The sequence below is a fragment of the Magnolia sinica genome, chromosome 3 (assembly GCF_029962835.1).
Source record: "Magnolia sinica isolate HGM2019 chromosome 3, MsV1, whole genome shotgun sequence".
Lineage (NCBI taxonomy): Eukaryota > Viridiplantae > Streptophyta > Magnoliopsida > Magnoliales > Magnoliaceae > Magnolia > Magnolia sinica.
The window spans coordinates 27,487,811-27,508,757 of NC_080575.1; the positions used below are offsets into that span (position 1 = coordinate 27,487,811).

Consider the following 20,947-nt stretch of genomic DNA (forward strand, 5'->3'; position numbering starts at 1 on the left):
CCATGGCTGCATTTTGACCTTCAACATGAGACTCAAGGAGGGAACATGTTTCTTCGGAAAAACCCATGATCAAAGAATCCACAGTGGAATACACTCTTAATCACTCTGAATATTGTACATGGTCAATACAAATAGTTACAACTTGTACAGGGTTGGGCCAGTCATTTACATCATCTCAAAAATTACAACAGATCTGCCATTGACAGACCACAACTACCTCCCAATACTTTTTATTTTTGCCGCTCGGCAAACACACCCATCGGTTAAGAGTCTCCTCCAATTGGACCTGTGACTTCGGTCCATCTTGACCCCACCTAAGCAAAAAAAAACATAAATATAAATATATGAGCATCCAAACCAGGGAAAACTTTTACATCACCTTTCTTCTGCCGCATTCAAGCTCAAATGCCATTCTTCTTCGATGCGAAAACATTCGAAAAGTTCCATCAAAAGTCGCACCTCCGGGAATCCAAAGAATGCGGCATGTCATTTTGACAAAGGTGGATAATATTTGTTCATATGCTTCCATGTTATGTTGGATGTGTGTTGGTTGGAGAAGTCTTCTGGAGTAGATCATCAAGCATGGACTGCACATCCATGAATCTTTCCCTCAGACAAACATTGTAGTCATACATATTTTGGAGGTTCCTCTGAATATCTGAAATATTGGCTCCACCATCCATGGGAAATTCTGTGAGAGGAGAACAGACTGTCTTATCATAAATGAATGTATTTATATGGATGAATATCTGTATTATGCATGTATGTATATTTATGGGTGCTGATCCAGTGCCCCTAGACACGAGCGGGTCAACATGCCTCCGTATAGTTTACATACACACAGCAAACATTGACAAAATCCAGATCATTCATTGGAAGAGTTCCATCCAAACTGTTAATTCAAAATGTACGACTCTGAATGGGCCACACAAACACACAAAGAAGATGAAGAAGATGCACACAAGTCACATTTCTAGTGTGTAAATGAACAAGAAATGGTGGAGCCAGTGGGTCATACATAGGGGCTGCAACTTGGGTTTGGATCAACCAGAACCCAATTGACCCAACCCGAGTTCTGGTTGGGCTGGCTCGGGTTGTCAAGGTCCTCGTGTTGGGTTCAGGTTGCAAAAAGCCAACCCAGTTTGAATTCGGGTCGAACAAATCACATGTATTTGGGTCGGGTTGAGTATAAAGGACATTGGGCTGCACACCTCGAGTTGGAATTTTGGCCGGGTCAGGTTGGGGGTTGGGTCCTCTTGAGATCGGGTTGGGCTCGGGCTGACCCTCAACCTGATCCAATCCACCCAAGTTTCACCCGTTGTCATACATCCCGATCATGTCTTGGAATGTCATGTCTATGCATATATGCATATTTAAGATGGGTGATCCAGTGGCACCAGACGCATGAGAGTTAATACGACTCCAATCATTGAAAAAATCCTGACTGTCCATTCAAAACATAAACCGGGCCATAAAAAAATGTCCATGTATTCCACACGTACAATACACTAAGTGGAGGCACATTGACCCCATCCCTCCCAAGGCACCAGATCAGCTCCATTTATGTGCGCAAGTACAATAATATAAATAGTCCACAAACACATCGGATATTTTTCAACACTCAGCAACCAAGTTATAAAGCACCACAAGACTAATTGCAGCCAGACATAGCAATATTACAACATGCACCCATGTGGTTATTAGTATGAATTTAGCACGTATCCAAGTGTCGCCTTATGGATATGAATGAGCTGTTTGGGTGTTATTCAATTTCATTCACTGAATTTTGCGTAATGGAAAAACCATTTTGGTGTTGTAGATGGTGGGGTGCATGAGTTGACTCAACTGTCCTGGAGGTTCATAAGGATTGTTCCTAAAACAGATGTAACTTTATTATTATTATTTTTTGAAGGTGATGATTTATTATTGGTGGGTCAAAGCCAAAAGAATACAATATACAAAAGGAAAAAAAAAGTACAACAGAACAGAAAAAACTATCCTATAGCTTTAAAAGCTATCGCCCATTCTGATACATTCGCTTTAGCCATATTGAACACATCCAATATCTGGCTGCTTCAATTCCAAAAACACCTATTGTTCCTTTCCTCCCAAACCCACCCAAATGCCAGCCACCGAGGAGATCATCCATACTTCCCTTCCTTCCAATGCCTCCCCCATAAAAGAAGCTTTCAATAGATCCTAACAATAACCAAGGGATTCCAAATTCTACAAAGAACTTTTGCCATACTTCTCTTGCAAAAGGGCAATGAAGAAAAAAATGGTCAACCGTTTCCTCTTTCTGCATATACATTAAACATACATTCGGTCCAACCATCCGTCTCTTTCAAAGATTATCAACCATTAGCACCATGTTCCTTCCCACCAACCATGCCAAAGCTACTACTTTAGGGGGGATTTTATAATGCCACACAAACGATGTATGGCTAATTTGACTTCCCAATGAAGACCCAGAAATGAACTTATAAAACAATTTAACTGAGAAATTCCTAGAATTTTACTTTATCCATACCATAGAATCCTACACCCACCACTGGTGCTACTTGTTGAAGCCTTCCAACAAATTAATCATCTCCTTGACTTTCCAACAAATTCCTTCTAAAAAGGGGCCTTCATTTCTTTCAACAGAGAAGCAATGAGCAACAAATATGTGCTGCTCCATTGAAATTCTAGCCAATTTGGGGAAATCTTCTTGAAGAGACCTATCCCCCAACCAAATATCTTCCCAAAACCGAATGCTACTGCAATCTCCCAAAGAGAAACCAACCCCCTCCTTAAATTTCCTCATTGGACTTGCTATAGCTCTCCAAGACCCCGATGCTTCATATAGAGGACTGTTATCCAACTCCTTCCTCTACTCCATATTTCTTTATTATGATCCATCTCCATAGATGACTTTCCTCCCCAACAAGCTGCCATAACCATCTTCCCAATAGTGCCAGATTAATCATTTCCAAACCTCTTATACTAGCTCCCTCTTCCTAAAACGGCTTGCACACCACCTCCCAATTCATTAAATGGAATTTGTGCTTCTCTTGAGCTCTCCATAAGAAGTCTCTCCTACATTTACCCAAGCAGTTTAGCACCGACCTTGGGCATCCAAACAACAAGATGAAATAGATTGGGAGATTAGACATAGCTGCCTTTATCAACATTAACCTTCCTCTTAAAGATGTCTTCTTTTCTAGTTTGATAACTTCTCTTGACGGCTCTGTGGTCAGTTGGATACCTCCTTGCAGAAGGAACTTGACTGATGCCGAGCTAGAAGAACCCTTCTCTTCAATTTCATCTTTGCTCTATATTCCCTTCGGATGAAGCTGACACGTTGGTTCGGACTAGCCATAGTTCAGGTCAATTTACAGTGAAGTCCTATTATTCAATGCTATGCCCCAATCGTCAAGTCTTGAAGGTCCCTTCACTTATCATTTTTGGTCCTATGAGGCTCCTCCTAAGGAGTCGGCTTTCTCCTGGCTTGTGGCTAGAAGGAAAGTTTTGACAATCGACAACCTCCCTAAGCGCGGGATGCCCATTACAAACAGGTGCTATCTATGCAAACAAGATGGGGAGTCAATTGATCATCTTTTTGCTTTTTGTCCCTTCACCTTCAAAATCTGGATGCACTTCATAGCTCTTTTCAGGTTACAGTGGGTCATGCTGGGATTAGTTGGGGAATTGCTTTGGTCATGGGAAAGGGGAGGAATGGCCAAGGAGGTTAAAGGTGTGTGCCAGCTGATTCTTCCCGCAGTTTGGTGGGCTGTTTGGGGCGAGAGGAACAATCGATGTTTCCGCGATATTGAAGGATCTTGTGAAATGTGTTAGGACTCTAGTTCATGAGTGAGCTTTGTCTCAAAATGTTGCTAAGGATGATGTTTCTAGGGTCCTTGGGAAATAAAACTTTCTGTTTCCTTTTTTATCTTTTCCCATTGAGGTTGTCTCCGGGCCTTTAATAAAATCTCCATTAACCTAAAAAAAAAAAAAAAAAAAAAAAACCTTTCCACTACCTTATCTCACAAATGTGTAACCGGTTTGCCTACACTTGGTGGAAGGCTTAAAAATGTTGAAGGAAAATATCCCGGTGGACATCCAAAGACTCTAGCATACACATCCACCTCTTCTTTGGATAACTGAATCCCTAGTGATTCACTTCTACTAATATTCACTCTTAGACCTGAAACTGCCTCATAACATGTAACAATCTTCCTTAAATTATACACCTTGATCACATCTGCATCACAAAATAAAATCATGTCATCCCCATATTGAAGGTGAGACACTTGAAAATCTGATCTATCTGCCCTAAAACCTTCTATAAGATTTGATTCCATACCACTTTGCAGCATTCGACTAAAAGTCTCCATCACAACCGCAAATAATTATGGAGATAACAGTTCCCCTTGTCTCATACCCCTCAAAGAAGAAAAAATAACCCTCTGGAGATCCATTAACCAGAATCGAAAACTTGGTCATTTTGACACATATCTATATCCACCACCTCCATTTCTACCACAAACCAAATGATCTAACATGTAGTCAATAAACCAAATTTCATATAACCATACACCTTTTCTATATCCAATTTACAAATAACCCATTTTCTCTTTTCTTTGTGCCGAGAGTCAATCACTTCATGCGCAATCAATGCACTATCCACTATTTATGTGCCTGCTACAAATGCTCCCTGCGATTTGGAAATCACCCCACTATCCACTATTGAGGTCGACTGTCACTTTATTCGCGAGAAAGTTGCTTCTAAGAAAATCATCACCCCTTTTGTTTGATCCAGGGATTAGCTTGTTGATATTCTTACAAAGACCTTGAGTCGAGATGCTCTTCATCGTGTTAGTGACAAGTTGGGCATGATCAATATCTATGCTCCAACTTAAGGGGGAGTCTAGAGAGTATTAATGTATAGTGTATGTGGTTAGTGGATCTTTTAATGTAACTGCATGTGCATACTTTCCTCTTCTTCTACAGTGTACTATATACTCTATTCTAATAAAACATCGTGTTAGGGCATGTCAGCCTAACACAACATTTCGCCAAACTCTCCTCTTTCTTCTTTCTTTTCTCTCACTCCTCTTTTCTCCATACTATAATCATCAAACCTTTTTCTACTGACCGCACCACGAAAAAGTGGGGATTGAATGCCTACCATTGAAAACTTCTTGGGGCCATAGAAGTTTTGGATCAAGTTGATATTTGTGTTTCCCACCATCTAGGTCTTTGTGACCTTATGAACAGGTTGGATGGCAAATAAACATCATGGTGGGCCCTAAAAAGGTTTCAACAGTGGGCGCCTTTGTCCCAATTGCTTTATGTGGTGTGGTGCACTTGATGTTTGGATCTAGCCCTAAAATGATCTAGCAAATAGATGGACGGTGTGGTTATAACACATAGAATGGTGGGGCCCACAAAACTTTGCCACATCACTATGCAATCCAAGTCCCCCCACCCTTGCTCTCTCTTTTCAATTCAAAACAAGCCAACGTGGCTTATATTCTTTAGAGTAATTTTTTTTAATAAACATCCAAACGGTTGGACATAAGTTATGGTCCACAAGCAGATAAGTTCCAACCTTTTATATGTGTGAGGAATCCGCTCCATCCAATATGTTTACCCCATCACCAGGATCACCCTTTGTAAAATTCAGGCATATCCACTTATCAAGTGGACCACATTTGTATTTTTTGTTATCTATCAATGGATAGAAATTTGTCTATGATATGGCCTACTTGAGTAAAAAGGAATTAGTTTTACATCGGTGGCACTCATTTTGGGGCCAATCCATTCGAAAGGTTGGATTTCATATACACTTAATTAGTTGGAAGGCCCTGCCCATGGGCTCATTTTTTAAAGGCCATAAAAATGGGTGTGGCAGGTGAGGCCCTGGCCGTGGAGCCCACCTCAATACATGTGTTGTATATCCACGTTGTCCATCCATTTTGTCAACTCATTTTAGGACATGGTCCAAAAAATGAGGTAGATCCAAATCTCAAGTGGACCACATCCTAAGAAAACAATGGTGATTAAATTCCCACCATTAAAACCTTCTTAGGGTCCACTGTAATGTTTATTTGCCACCCAACCTATTAATAAGGTCACATAGACCTAGATGAAGTGAAAACACAAATAATAGCTTGATTCAAAACTTTTGTGGTCCCAAGAAGTTCTTAATGGTGGGAATTCAATCCCTATTGTGTGGTACACATGAGATTTGAATCTGCCTCACTTTGGACCATGCCCTAAAATGTGTTGGTAAAATTGATGGTTGACATGGATATACAACACACATTGAGGTAGGCCCCATGTCCAGGGCCTCACCCACTTAGCTATTACCCCGCCTCACCTAATCTGAGCCCTAAAAATATTGTACATGAGGTATGTACCAACTCAAAATTAATCAATTAAATTATGGGACCGTTGTTGCTAGGTCACAATCCCAAAATCAAATTGTTTGAATAATTTTAACCATTGATTCTTTAAAAAAGAAAAAAAAGAAAAAAAAGACCATTTGATATTTTTCATTCTTCACCGTCCAATAAATGTCCATCGATCCATTAATGGGATTAGTACCAATAGATTGCATGAATTTGAGTCTGATTAGCCTAATTTGGGGCATCGAGTGGTCTGCCAATGTCAATCAGGATAGCAGGGACAACATACATTTAGCAGGGACAACGGGGACAACATACATTTAGCAGGGACAGCAGGAACAACATACATTTAGCCATAGTCAGGACAGCAGCATATATTTAGCAGGGACAGCATAATCAGGACAGCATTAGCATATATTTAGCTATAATTAGGTCATCTAATTATGGCATGATTGTGTCAATCTTGTACAGCTACTGATTGTATATATCTTGTACAGTTATTGTTTCCTTGTTTGTTAGCCTAGATTGATGTCAATGGCTGCAATTCAGCCTTGTAATTAGCCTAGAGTTTCTATATAATCAGAGGAAGCTCACAATGAGGACATTCAATCCAAAATACTTAAATGGTATCAGAGCCTTCTATTACCTGTTCTGAGATTTCTAGGTTGGGTTGGGACTAATCTGTTAGTCTTTTTGGTTGTCGATACCTTCAAAGGAAGGTGTAGATAATTCTGGTGGGTTATAAACTGCTGTTTGGCAGTTTCTGTCGAGGGTAGGAAGTTTCTTTTTTGTTGGAAATTTTCATTTTGGGGTGATTAGTGGCTGTCGACAAGTCTAGTTCTTGTTGGAAATTCTCATTTTGGTCCCCTTTTATTTTTGACTTGCTCATTGTAGGCTTGTTTTTGGACTAGGGGTGAGGTGGATTTAGCATTATCAGTCTTTATTATTGTGTTTCGGGCACCATGTCTACTAGCAACTCGGATTCTTTTGGTGTGCGCTTCACGGGCAAGAATTATTCTGCCTGGGAATTTCAATTTCGCCTATTTGTCCTGGAAAAAGAGTTATGGGGTCACATAGATGGAAGTGATCCAGCTCCTACTGAACTGTCTAAATTGGCTCAGTGGAAAGTGAAAGATGCTAGAGTCATGACATGAATTTTAGGATCTGTTGATCCTCTGATTTCCTAAATCTGAGGCCATACAAGACTGCACGAGGTATGTGGGAGTATTTAAAGAATGTTTACAATCAGGACCACACAGCTAGATGCTTTCAGTTGGAATATGAGATCGCCAATTACACTCAGGGCGATCTCTCCGTACAAGATTATTTTTCTGGGTTTCAGAACTTGTGGGGTGAATTTGCTGACATTATTTATGCTAAGATACCAGCTGCATCTCTTGTTGTTGTTTAGGAGGTTCATGAACAGAGCAAGAGAGATCAGTTTCTAATGAAGTTACGGCTGGAATTTGAGGCAACTCGCTCCAATTTGATGAATCGTGATCCTCCACCCTCTTTGGATGTGTGCTTTGGGGAATTACTTCGTGCAGAGCAGCGTCTTGCAACACAAGCTACTTTTCAGCAGAACCGCATGACCTCTAATGACGTCGCTTATGCAGCTCATGAGAAAGGCAAGGGTCAGGATATGCGGAAGGTCCAATGCTTTAGCTGCAAGGAATATGGGCATATTGCTGCTCACTGTGCCAATAAATCTTGCAATTATTGCAAGAAGCCGGGACATATTATTAAAGACTGTCTGACTCGTCCCTAGAATCGCCAAACTAATGCCTATCAAGCTGCGGTGGGTACTTCTGCTTCCGCTAATTCCTCTATAGCTGGTGATCCCTTTGTTCTTACTCCTGAAACTGTTCAACAAATGATTATTTCAGCTTTTTCAGCCTTAGGGCTTCAAGGTAACAGTACATTACCATCTTTACCTTGGCTTGTTGATTTTGCTGCGTCTAATCATATGACTAGTTCCTCCAACACTCTTACCAATGTTCGGCATTATCATGGCTCATCGTACATTCTGATTGCTGATGGTAGTCAGTTACCTATTCATGCTATTGGGGATATTAATTCATTAGTTAAAGAAGTTTTTGTATCTCCTGAGCTTTCTACTAGTCTCATTTCCGTCAGAAAATTGGTTGATAACAACTGTAATGTTGGGTTTTCTCGTGATGGTTGTATTGTGCGGGATCAGGTATTGGGGAAGATACTCGCGAAGGGGCCTAAAGTTGGAGGATTGTTTCCTCTACATTTTTTCATTCCTTCTTGCATTTCTTTGGCTTGTACTACTGTAAACAATAAGGGTGAAGTATGGCACAAACGTTTGGGTCATCCTAACTCTATTGTTCTATCTCATTTAGTAAAATCTGGTTTGTTGGGTAATAAAGATCAATTTTCCTCTCATCTCTCTTTTGATTGCTCAACATGTAAATTAGGTAAGAGTAAATCTCTTTCCTTTCCTGCTCATGGTAGTCGTGCTGAAAGCTATTTTGATTTGATCCATAGTAATGTGTGGGGTATTACTCCTATTATATCTCATGCAAATTATAAATATTTTGTCACGTTCATTGATGATTATAGTAGGTATACCTGGATTTATTTTCTTCGTTCTAAATCTGATGTATTTTTTGTGTTTCAACAATTTGTGGCTTATATTGAAACTCTATTCTCTTCGGGCATTAAAGTGTTAAGGTCCGATTCGGGTGGTGAATATATGTCTCATGAATTTCATGCCTTTCTCAAGCTGAAAGGAATTGTTTTTGAGCGTTCTTGTCCTTATATACCTCAGCAGAATGGTGTTGCTGAACGTAAGAATCGCCACCTGTTGGAGGCTGTTCGAACGTTATTGCTTGAATCTTCAGTTCCTTCTAAATTTTAGGTGGAAGCCTTATCCACGGCAGTTTATTTAATTAATAGATTGCCTTCAAGTGTCTTGCATTTTGAAACTCCCTATTATCGTCTTCATCGTCAGCATCCTAACTATCTTGATATGCATACTTTTGGTTGTGTTTGTTTTATTCATTTGCCATCACATGAACGACACAAACTTTCTGCCCAATCTGTTAAGTGTGCTTTTATGGGTTTAGTAATTCACACAAAGGATATGTGTGCTATGATCCATGCTCTAACAGATTTCGTATTTCTCATCATGTTGTTTTCTTTGAAAATCAGTCTTTCTTTTCTACTTATGTTGCATCCTTGCTTGAGATCAATATTCTTCCTCATTTTGATGACTAGACTCCTATTCCTGAGCGATTCAAACTTAGATTTGTGTATGAACGCCGACGACCGACTTTGCCCCTTCCTGAGCCTGACCCGACATCTGAGCCTGTTCAGCCTGTGCCTTCTGCAGCTGATCCGGGTTTTGACATTGTTCCTCGCTGGTCTACTAGAGTCTCTCGTCCTCCTGATTGGTATGGATTTTCTCATACATCTCTTCATGCCACTTTGTCCTCTATTTCAATTCCATCATGTTATTCCAAGGCTGTTAAGCATGAATGTCGGCGTGAGGCGATAGCCAAAGAACTTCGGGCTCTTCAGGACAATCACACATGGGATGTTATTCCTTGTCTGACAAATGTTAAAGCCATTGGTTGTAAAGGGGTTTACTCGATTAAGCTGTGTTCTGATGGTACTCCGGATCGCTATAAGGCCCGGTTGGTTGCACTTGGTAACAGACAGGAATATGGGGTGGACTATGAGGAGATCTTTGCTCCAGTCGCCAAGATGACTACGGTATGGATGGTTATTTCTATTGCAGCGTCCCAAGGTTGGCCACTTCATCAAATGGACGTTAAAAATGCATTTCTTCATAGTGATCTCAAAGAGGAAATTTACATGGCCTTGCCGCCTGGCTTGACCTCCTCCTCTTCTTCTGATGTATGTAAATTGAAGCGATCTCTGTATGGGTTGAAATAGGCTCCCCGGGCATGGTTTGATAAGTTCCGGTCTACTTTACTTCAGTTTTCCTTTGAGCAGAGTCAATATGACTCCTCTTTGTTTCTTCGTAAGACCTTTGCTGGTATTGTTCTTCTTCTTGTTTACGTTGATGATATTGTTATCACTGGGATGGATTCAATCTTGATCACTTGTCTACAGCAGCATCTTCGGGCCTCATTTCATATGAAGGATCTTGGTCCTCTTACATACTTCTTGGGGTTGGAAGTTCACATGGATCCTTCTGGTATCATTTTGAATCAACATAAGTACACATAGGATTTGATTGCTTTAGCTGGTCTTCAGGATACTTCTTCTGTGGATACTCCTCTAGAAGTAAACACGAAGTATCGTCGTGAGGAGGGTGATCTCCTGTCTGATCCTACTCTGTTTCGACAGCTGGTAGGCAGTTTGAACTATTTGACTATTACTCAGCCTGATATTTCCTTCATCGTCCAGTAGGTTAGCCAGTTCATGCAGACTCCACGCCATCTACATTTGGCTGCTGTTCGTTGTATCATCCGATACCTTCAAGGATCCCCTAGCCGTGGGTTGTTCTTTCCAACCGGCTCTCCACTTCGCCTTGTTGCATATAATGATACGGATTGGGCCAGATGTCCTGATACTCGACGGTCTGTCACAGGTTGGTGCATGTTTCTTAGTAATTCCTTGATCTCTTCGAAGAGTAAGAAACAACCGCGTGTTTCTAAATCTTCAAAAGAATCCGAATACCGTGCCATGTCTGCTGCTTGTTTTAAGATTGTCTGGCTTCGTGGGCTTCTGGCTGAACTTGGTTTTTTCCAGTCTGATCCTACACCTCTCCATGCTGATAATACTAGTGCCATTCAGATTGTTGCTAATCCCGTTTTCCATGAACGAACGAAGCGCATTGAGGTGGATTGTCACTCTATTCGGGAAGCATTAGACACTCGTATCATTTCTCTTCCTCATGTTTCCACTGACCTTCAGATAGCTGACGTGTTTACCAAGGCCATGACACGACCACGCCATCAGTTCCTTGTGGGCAAATTGATGCTTCTTGATCGACCAACATCAATTTGAGGGAGGATGTCAATCAGGACAGCAGGGACAACATACATTTAGCAGGGACAGTAGGGACAACATACATTTAGCAGGGACAGCAGAGACAACATACATTTAGCCATAATCAGGATAGCAACATATATTTAGCAGGGACAGCAGGGACAGCATAATCAGGACAACATTAGCATATATTTAGCTATAATTAGGTCCTCTAATTATGGCATGATTGTGTCAATCTTGTATAGTTATTGATTGTATATATCTTGTACAGTTATTGTCTCCTTGTTTGTTAGCCTAGATTGATGTTAATGGCTGCGATTCAGCCTTGTAATTAGCCTAGAGTTTCTATATAATTAGAGGAACCTCACAATGAGGACATTCAATCCAAAATACTTACAGCCAAATCAACAACACTATTCATCCATTCATTTCATTTTTTTCTTAAAGTTTTATTGGGGGAAATGCTATCAAATTTACATAGGCCGACTGATGAGCCCATTTTGGCTCAACCACACCACCTAGGTTCCCGAGAAGCAAGCTTATTTGTTATAGGAATTACATGATAGGATACAAGTCTCTGAGGGTGTATGTTGAAATGAAATATATGCAAGTCGCGAGGTATGTAATACACTAATACTGTAAATAATAGTAAAACCTGCAAATATGAGATGTTTTGGTATTACATTTCTTCTAATAAATTTATCATTGATATTATTTAGTTAGAAAATTAAATATAGAAGTTTTATAGTCAACTCCTGAATCATATCATCTCTGAACAAATTGCATGCCATTAGGAACCCATCAATGTCCACTTGAGCATGCAGCGAGACCCACACATCTTAATCAGATAGTAGCTTGACCACCATATCTCCTTCCTCCACACTACAGTTCAGTAGAAGCCAGTCTCCGACCTCCCTCTCCATCGTTCTGGGCTGAGTAGATATGATAAAATTCCACGTGAAGGATTCCCAAGCCTTCTCCACCACCACCAGATGCACCTAGATTGTTGGAATTACCTCCGTATCCATTCTCCAAACCAATTCCTTCAAAACTCCCCATTTATCAATCTTCTCTTCTTCCTTCTTTTCCCTTCCAAATTCTGGTTTTTTACCATGGCTTGGAATCTCACTGATGATGCCTTTGAAGGAGAGATCATCCTTTAGACCTCCACTTTTACCTTTCGATTGTTGCATCGAGACCGTCTTTCCCACCCTATTTCCAAACTTTGATTCACCTCCCTTTGATGGTGCTACTACTGACTTTTTGATGTATTTTCCTGTCTCCTCCAGCCCATACCTAGCAATATTGATGCAGGACAACTAACCACTTTCTCTAAAAGCTCGAATTGTTAGAGTATGACGAATCAATTCCTTTATCTCATAGCCCAGGCCCTCATGGGTTCGGACCTCGGCTGAACCTCCCTCGTGGGCCCCAAATCACATGGGTATCGCCTCACACAAGCCACCCGCCTCACACGGGCCGCCCACCCCGAGTGTGCCCCTACATCCCATAGGCAACCTCACTCGAGCCTGATGTGAAAATGCCCCTGCATTAATCACCCCCGGTGAGGAGTCTCGAACACGAGACCTCCTGCTCTGATACCAATTTGATGCAGGACAACTAAGCACTTTCTCTAAAAGCTCGAATTGTTAAAGTATGGCGAATCAATCCCTTTATCTCATAGCCCAGGCCCCACATTTCATGGGTTAGGACCTTGGCCGAACCCCCCTTGTGGGCCCCAAATCACATGGGTACCGCCTCATATGAGCCGCCCACCCCAAGTGTGCCCCTGCATCCCACAGGCAACCCCACTCGAGCTGCGAGATTTCAGGCTTAGATCCTACCAATTCAGAAACAATCACACAAATTCCACGTCCCACATGAAAATCCAAACATTCAATTAAAGGGGAATCTATGCGGGTCCAAGCCGACACAGGCTAGGACTGGACCAATAAAATTATAAACCAAACAATGTCAAAGGGAAATAAAATCAACTCCTCATGCATAAAAATCAGTCCCTAATCCAAGGGATTCCCTAATTTCAATTCAAGGAACCCTAAGGTGATAAAAAGGGGGAAAATCAATTAGGGATCATGTAATATAGGGTTAGGATTCATGAAAAAATGACTATGAGAGGATAAAGAGGATAAAAACCTGAGCCAAAAGATGATCCCACGTGTGGACAACAACAATGGTCCAGATGGACGTGTGTGTGATCCCGGCCGCACGTGTGTGGGGCCCACTATTCAGAAAAAGGCCACCTTGGCCCTGGTCGGCCAGGATGGACTCCAAAACCTCCAAATTTCAGCTCGATCCGATGTACGGTTTGTGCGTAGTGCTCCGCCGAAGTTGCTGGAAACATGCTGTAACGAAGAAATTCGATGCAACAAAAGGACAAATTTGACATATGGATGGTGGGGGAAGATGGAAAAAAGATGATGGAAGATGGGGGTGAATTGGGATCTGCACCACACTAGTTAGCCCTTCGAAAAGGGAGGGCTTCACACCCACTTTAATTCTTCCACAACTCACGGAGAGAGCAGAAAAAGGAATTTTTATTCAACTTAATGAATCAAAAGAACTACAAAAGGTGCCTATTTATAGGGAGAACCCTATCCAAAACTCGCACCATGTGAACCACTCTGCGATGAAGTAAACTAAAATAAAAACCAAACAAGAAAATCTAAAGCGTTCACAATGTTCTAAATAATAACAATAAGCAAAACCTAAAATATAAAACCAATCCGAGTGGGCCACGATCATGAGATCCCATGGTGGGCTTTTCTTGACTATCGGGCCACTTTTTCTGAACCAAAACTTGACTTCTAGCTAGGAGGCCCTCCCTGGACGTCGTCATCGAGGCAGATCGATGGTGGGGTCCTCCATCTACGCACGTACGTGCGTAGGGGTGGCGGCGTGAGTGCGCATGTGCGCGTGATGTCCCCATCAATTCTCCCAAGTTGCGAAGTAAAACTCCTGAACCGCTCCAGGATGTCGGGATCAAGTCTCGAAGCTCCTCCTCGGTGAGCCACGTGCAGCTGGGCTTAACTTCCATTTAACCACGTACTTCTGACTCCGCGTTGAAACTATTTGATGGTCCAGGATATCTTCTATTTCCTTTTGGGTATGTGAAGGTTAGGTATGGGAGATAGATGGGAAAATGAGTCGGGAATGATAGGTATGGGAGGTAGAGGGGGAAGATGGGTCGGGATGGGTAAGTATGGGAGGTAGAGGTGGGAACATGGGTTGGGACGGTAGGTATGGGACGTAGAGGTGGAAAAATGGGTTGGGAAGGATAGATATGGGAGGTAGAGGCTGGGAAAATGGGTTGGGACGGGTAGGTATGGGATGTAGAGGCTGGAAAAATGGGTCGAGAAGGGTAGGTATGGGAGGTAGAGGCTGGGAAGAAAGGTTAGGAAAAGTAGATATGGGAGGTAGAGGTTGAGAAAATGGGTTGGGAAGGGGCCATGGTTCAAGGGATAAATATGAGGAATCAGGATGGGTGGGCGAAGGGCCGGACAAAGTATCAGTGGTCCTCTGAAAAGTAACTAAATCCTCCACATCGGATGTGAAACTAATTCCCATGAAAGGTGGAAGATCTATCTCATACACATTGAGACCGTTTCGTTTTATAATTTTGACGGGTCCCACGCGCGTGTAACTTACGAACGGTCCTCGAAGGATACCGCTCGGCCCTGATCATCACAGAGTCCCCAATATTGAATCCTTTGAAACATTTATCCTGTCTGTATAAAATGTGCAATGTTCATTATTAGCCATGATCTTCCCCGATTTCTTGATGCCATGAATGAATGTGATGCGCAAAAGACTCGGCAGACTCTGCTATGGGACAGTGATATAGGGACAAGATCAATAAGTTTCCTAGGTTTATAATCGGGACTTCACAAGGACTTAAACCTGTGGACCTATCAACAAACTTATTCAACGTGAACTCGGTTGTAGGTATTACGATGTCCCATATTCGGTGTGCTCTATATCCTTCCTAGGGGACTCATCGGTAGATCATCAGAAAAGATATCACGTAACTCATCCATTACCAAAGGCCTCGGTGGGTAACTCTACACTAGCCGTTGGTACACTCTCTCCGCCACAAGGCCACACATGTTGTACCCCTCAAAATAGTGGTCTTTATATCTCTCATGGGGTGGGTGTCTGGGTGCACACCCATAATTGATTCCTTGACCAACTCCATTCATTGGTGTATCCTCCCGGCCCCGCTTGAGATTGGACATCTACCCCAATGGTGGGGTTTGTCTGCGATGGTCTTTAGTCGGGTAATGCGTACATCAAGTAACATTGGTCCATTTTCAAGCGCTTAATCATAGACTCCAACGTCGAGATATCTTGTTTAGTGACTCTTGCAATTGTTCCATGTTTAGTGTAGGGTGCCAAAACCACGACCGTACGTGTGGGCATACACCGACTTGCTCAACCTAAAGACCTTCTATGACAACTATATGCGTCAAAACTAAATGACCATACGAGACTTTATATGAAGGAAACTACACATTACTAAAATTCAGCTATATATGATGGTGAATGCATGAAGGACTCAAACAAACTAAACCCTAAATATGTGGTGAATTCCCTACAAGAACCCTAGGCTCGATACCAAATTTGATGCGGGACATGGAAAATTAAATATGATATGCGAGATTTCGCTTAGATCCTACCAATTCAAACAATCACACAAATTCCACGTCCCACATGAAAATCCAAACATTCAATTAAAAAAGGGAATCTAAGCGGAGGCTAGGACCGGACCAATAAAATTATAAACCAAACAATGTCAAAGGGAAATAAAATCAACTCCTCATGCATAAAAATCAGTCCCTAATCCAAGGGATTCCCTAATTTCAATTCAAGGAACCCTAAGGTGATAAAAAGGGGGAAAATCAATTAGGGATCATGTAATATAGGGTTAGGATTCATGAAAAAATGACTATGAGAGGATAAAGAGGATAAAAACCTGAGCCAAAAGATGATCCCACGTGTGGACAACAACAATGGTCCAGATGGACGTGTGTGTGATCCCGGCCGCACGTGTGTGGGGCCCACTATTCAGAAAAAGGCCACCTTGGCCCTGGTCGGGCGTAGTGCTCCGCCGAAGTTTCAGCTCGCCTGCGGGCTGAAATCTGAAAACCTGCTTCAATGAAGAAATCTGATGCAACAAAAGGACAAATTTGACATATGGATGGTGGGGGAAGATGGAAAAAAAAAGATGATGGAAGATGGGGGTGAATTGGGATCGATGTGGCTTCGCACCACGGTAGTTAGCCCTTCGAAAAGGGAGGGCTTCACACCCACTTTTGAATTCTTCCACAACTCACGAAGAGAGGGAAAAATAAAGCAGAATTTTTTTATTAACTTCAATGAATCAAAAGAACTACAAAGGTGCCTATTTATAGGAGAACCCTATACCCAAAACTCGCACCATGTGCGACACCTATTACTTTGCGAAAAAACTAAAATAAAAACCAAACAAGAAAATCTAAAGCGTTCACAATGTTCTAAATAATAACAATAAGCAAAACCTAAAATATAAAACCAATCCGACGAGTGGGCCACGATCATGAGATCCCATGGTGGGCTTTTCTTGACTATCGGGCCACTTTTCCGAACCAAAACTTGTCATCTATCTAGGAGGCCCTCCTTGGACGTCGTAATCACCCCCGATGAGGAGTCTCGAACACGAGACCTGTCCCGTGGGCCCTGCCCACCCCAAGTGTGCCCCTGCATCCCACAGGCAACCCCACTCGAGCCCGGTGTGAAAATGCCCCTGCATTAAATATTAGCTCTGACTACTCTACCTCCTACTTGAACACCAATAATGGCCTTTACAACTTCTTCCAATTCTTCCCTCTTCTTCATTCTGATGAAAGAAAAACCTCGTGCTTCCATCGTCCCCTTCTTTTTTGGAATTATAACTTCCCCAACCTCCCCATAATCACCAAAAATTTCTCTCAAACTCGAGTGATTCCATTCTATTGGGAAATTACCAATGAAAGCTGTTGGAAATTACTTCAGAACAGGCTATAGATGTGAAAAAAAAACTATTTTGTTCCTGCCATGTGATTCATGGCACGAGTATTAGCTTCTGAATTGTGATTGCTTGAAGATGGAAATGCATGTTATGAATGCTTTCAAGCTTTAGGCAGGTTTGTCATGACACTCACAAGTGATATCAGTGTCCAGGACTGATTCGAGTCATATTTTGGTCTAATGGGATGGCCTGCTGCATAAGAGTATTTGCTTCTATTGTTGAAGGTTCTATTTTCCATTCTTTCCAGATGGCCATAGAACTGCTAGGATTGGAATCATACAAAAACTTGCCCTTCGAACCACCTAGGGACCTCCCATGCTTCTGGAAGTTTTGTCAACAAGTGTGCTAGGCATTGACCACGACACACCAAACTGACCAAAATGCTAGCCCAATGCACCAGACACAAATGTACGATGTATAAAAGGGGGGTTTCCTCTTTTCGTGGTCTCCCATATTCCTAATCCATTGATGATCAACTGTGACAGGTTGGGCATCCAATGTGAGAGATGATATGATAAAACCACCCATCTCACTACGAGACAGGCAGGGCCAATAATCAAATGATCCAAACTTATGAAACATCCCCACTATCAATGCACCAACAATCAACCAGATTTTGCAATCGTAAACCACACTGTAAAATCTTCAAACTGAAATCTAAATGTGTTGTAGAATGACAGTAAATCAAATTGTAGATCCAATGGTGGATCACTCAACAGGGAAATCCAATGCCTCAAGCCAAAGGAGGTTTTCCAGGAAAGATTAATGGAAGGTTGGAGAAAGAGATGGGCGGAGAGAGGGAGAGGTACAGAGATGAGATTTCCTAACTTTGCAAATGTAGCCGTAGGAATCAATGTATTAGGCTTTATGGAGGAGATGGAAATGGTCCATGAAAAGCTTCATTTCAGTATTGGATTTAGGCCACTTCCATGGACATTGATGTCTGTGTGTTCATGCTCACATTCCCCAACAGGTCTTTACACAATGCCAAAGGCCCATAAGATATCATCAATGGCAAAGGGAAAAACAGTCGAGTTTTTCATCTTTAAGATACAATAAGAGAAAAAAAGGGGTTTGTATAGAGTGAAAACATCTCCCTCCTATATCTACGTTTTGGAACTGTGAGGCAACATTGTTAAAGAATAAGTAGAAAACAAAAAATAACATGAGAAACATACCCACTCGGCCAAATGCATGAGCCTTAGGCGTCATATGAGGCATGCACTTTGGCTAATGATGCATCAGCAACATGTATTTAAGTCTTGAGGTATACCTCCGTGCATCAAGGCCAATGATCAACCAAGTTTACCAGTAGAGACCCAAAAGATTGGTCCCACTTGCTGCCAATCCACGAAAAGAGTTCAACGGGGACAATAGATTGATATTTGTGGCCTATAGAGCCAATCGGATTGTCATATCAGTTATGTCAAGGGTAGATATATGGTCGAGGGCGATGTTTTAAATATCGATGATATCGGCTAGTATATTCTATGATATATCTTGTATCCCACCTGTGTGATACAAACGCATAGGTAGTGCCAATATATCCCACATGTTCAATTTGGTGAGCATTTTCAATTTCCGATCCATTTTTTCCTTTGTTGAAATTATGTTAAATCAGTGTCAAATGGTTATAAATCCATTGATTATTCAGGTTTTGCATGAAAAATCATGGAGTTGGAGCTTTGATTTCCATATCCATTGGTCCTTCGTGTTCTCCACAATTTTTTAATTTTAATTTTAATATTTATTTATTTATTTATTTATTTATTTTTTAAAATTTTGCCTCAACCAGTTGTCAATTGAGACTAATTTCTAAGTATTTAGGAGTATTTGATGAATGATCATCATACACATTCTAATTTCGAAATTTAAGTATAGGTGGTCCAATTTGGAAAATTCTGGAAAAAAAAAATCAAAATTTACCCAATTTCTCCCAAATTGCTTGCAATATTGCACTCCAAACATAAAATTAAGCATGTACAGAGGGTTGATCTACTGATTTGTCAAGTCCTTTCAATTTTCCAAAAATAAAAATTATTAAAATTTTTTTTTATTGAAATATTAATTTTTTCGAACTTTCCCTTCAACCAACTATCAATTGAGACTCATTTCGAAGTATTTAAGAGTATTTGATGAAATGATCATCACATACTCTAAATGTTATGTATTTAATTTGAAAATAGTTGCATTGGTTCAGTCAGATAGCGTATAGCTTAGGACCCTATACAAAGGAAACCTATTATGTGCACTTCTTTGTTAGATGTTATGATTTAAAAGTGTATTAAGGTCTTTTTTAACAATCCCTAAAGTTTCATTGAAAAATTCAACCATTTCCCCAATGTTTCCCAAAAATTGTGATAAATTACCCGATACAAACAATATATCCCGTGTAATAACCGATATGTATTTGTATCCCAAGGATGCAATATGTAACAAGATACCGATATTTCGCACAGTGGTCAAGGGTTTAGCATCCTAACGATATGGTCAAGGGTTAAGCATCCTAGTTTCCTTTTATGTTACCAGTTTGGAGCTTGTTTGTTTTAAACTTGTTTAGCAAGCAAAATAATTTGTGGACTAGTTGGATTAGGAAAGTTATTGAAGAAGGGCACAAAAAAATACAAGGCCATATGTATGGAATAGACATTTTAGTTTGCAATAGAATTTCTCCACACCATGCTTTAGTGTATGGAATGTGCAAGAAGAGTGGTTATTTTATCTTCAAGTGATATAATGCTCCTTTTATCTATTTTGGGATCCGTTTGGCATATTGCATGGAGAGTTAGGTTCAATTGTGGCTTGGTATTGCATCACCCACCCAGGTCATTTTCATCACCAAGCCTAAAAGGCATGAAAAACATGCATTTAAAATAATGGGTAATTGAACTTGAAAAATGTTTATAATCAGCATTAGTGTTTGTAGCACAGGGAAGAAAAGAAGAGACAAAACTGTGCTGAGAATGTTTGCAATGAAACAAAGCTAGGAAATGAGAGTCAGCACGTTTGAAGTAAACAGTCCAGGTGATGATTTTTGGTACATGCTAGAGATAAAATACAAAACTTTGATTTGTAGCAGGGCAACAAAACCTTCAAGTACTAGCGGTGTGTCTTGATTACATCCTTTGCATTAAGCATGCAAACATAATGTGTATGCATACATTCATTGTTCGAAGTATCCCCAATATTATAGAAAAATCCTTGAGATTATTCGTATCTCCAACTTGGCGATAGCGATAACACTGGTAATATAAAAAATTCCAAGTATTGGCAATGTATCTATAAGTATCGCCAATATTTTGACTCTATAAATTCCAAGTGTCACATGTATTACTAATATATCGATATTGCTAATATTTTCGACTGTGTGAATTCCAGGCGTCACTTCCATCGCTAGTGTATTGGTGATATTTCGATAATATCACCAAAAATCTTTTTATTAAAAATAATTCCATTTCAAAAATAATAATTATGGGCGCATGGTTGTATGTAGTGTTCAAATTGT

At 40.9% G+C, this 20,947-nt stretch overlaps 1 protein-coding gene across 2 annotated transcripts in view; it reads right to left on the reverse strand.

The window, feature by feature from the left end:
* Positions 1–227: 227 nt before the first annotated feature.
* Positions 228–20,947, reverse strand: part of LOC131239735 (uncharacterized) — a 97,485-nt gene continuing 76,765 nt past the window's right edge. For both annotated transcript variants that reach the window (XM_058237580.1, XM_058237579.1), the window contains one exon: positions 228–691. In XM_058237580.1, coding sequence (XP_058093563.1) covers positions 611–691 — 81 coding nt within the window. In that variant the 3' untranslated portion in view covers positions 228–610. The remainder of the gene's footprint in view (positions 692–20,947) is intronic.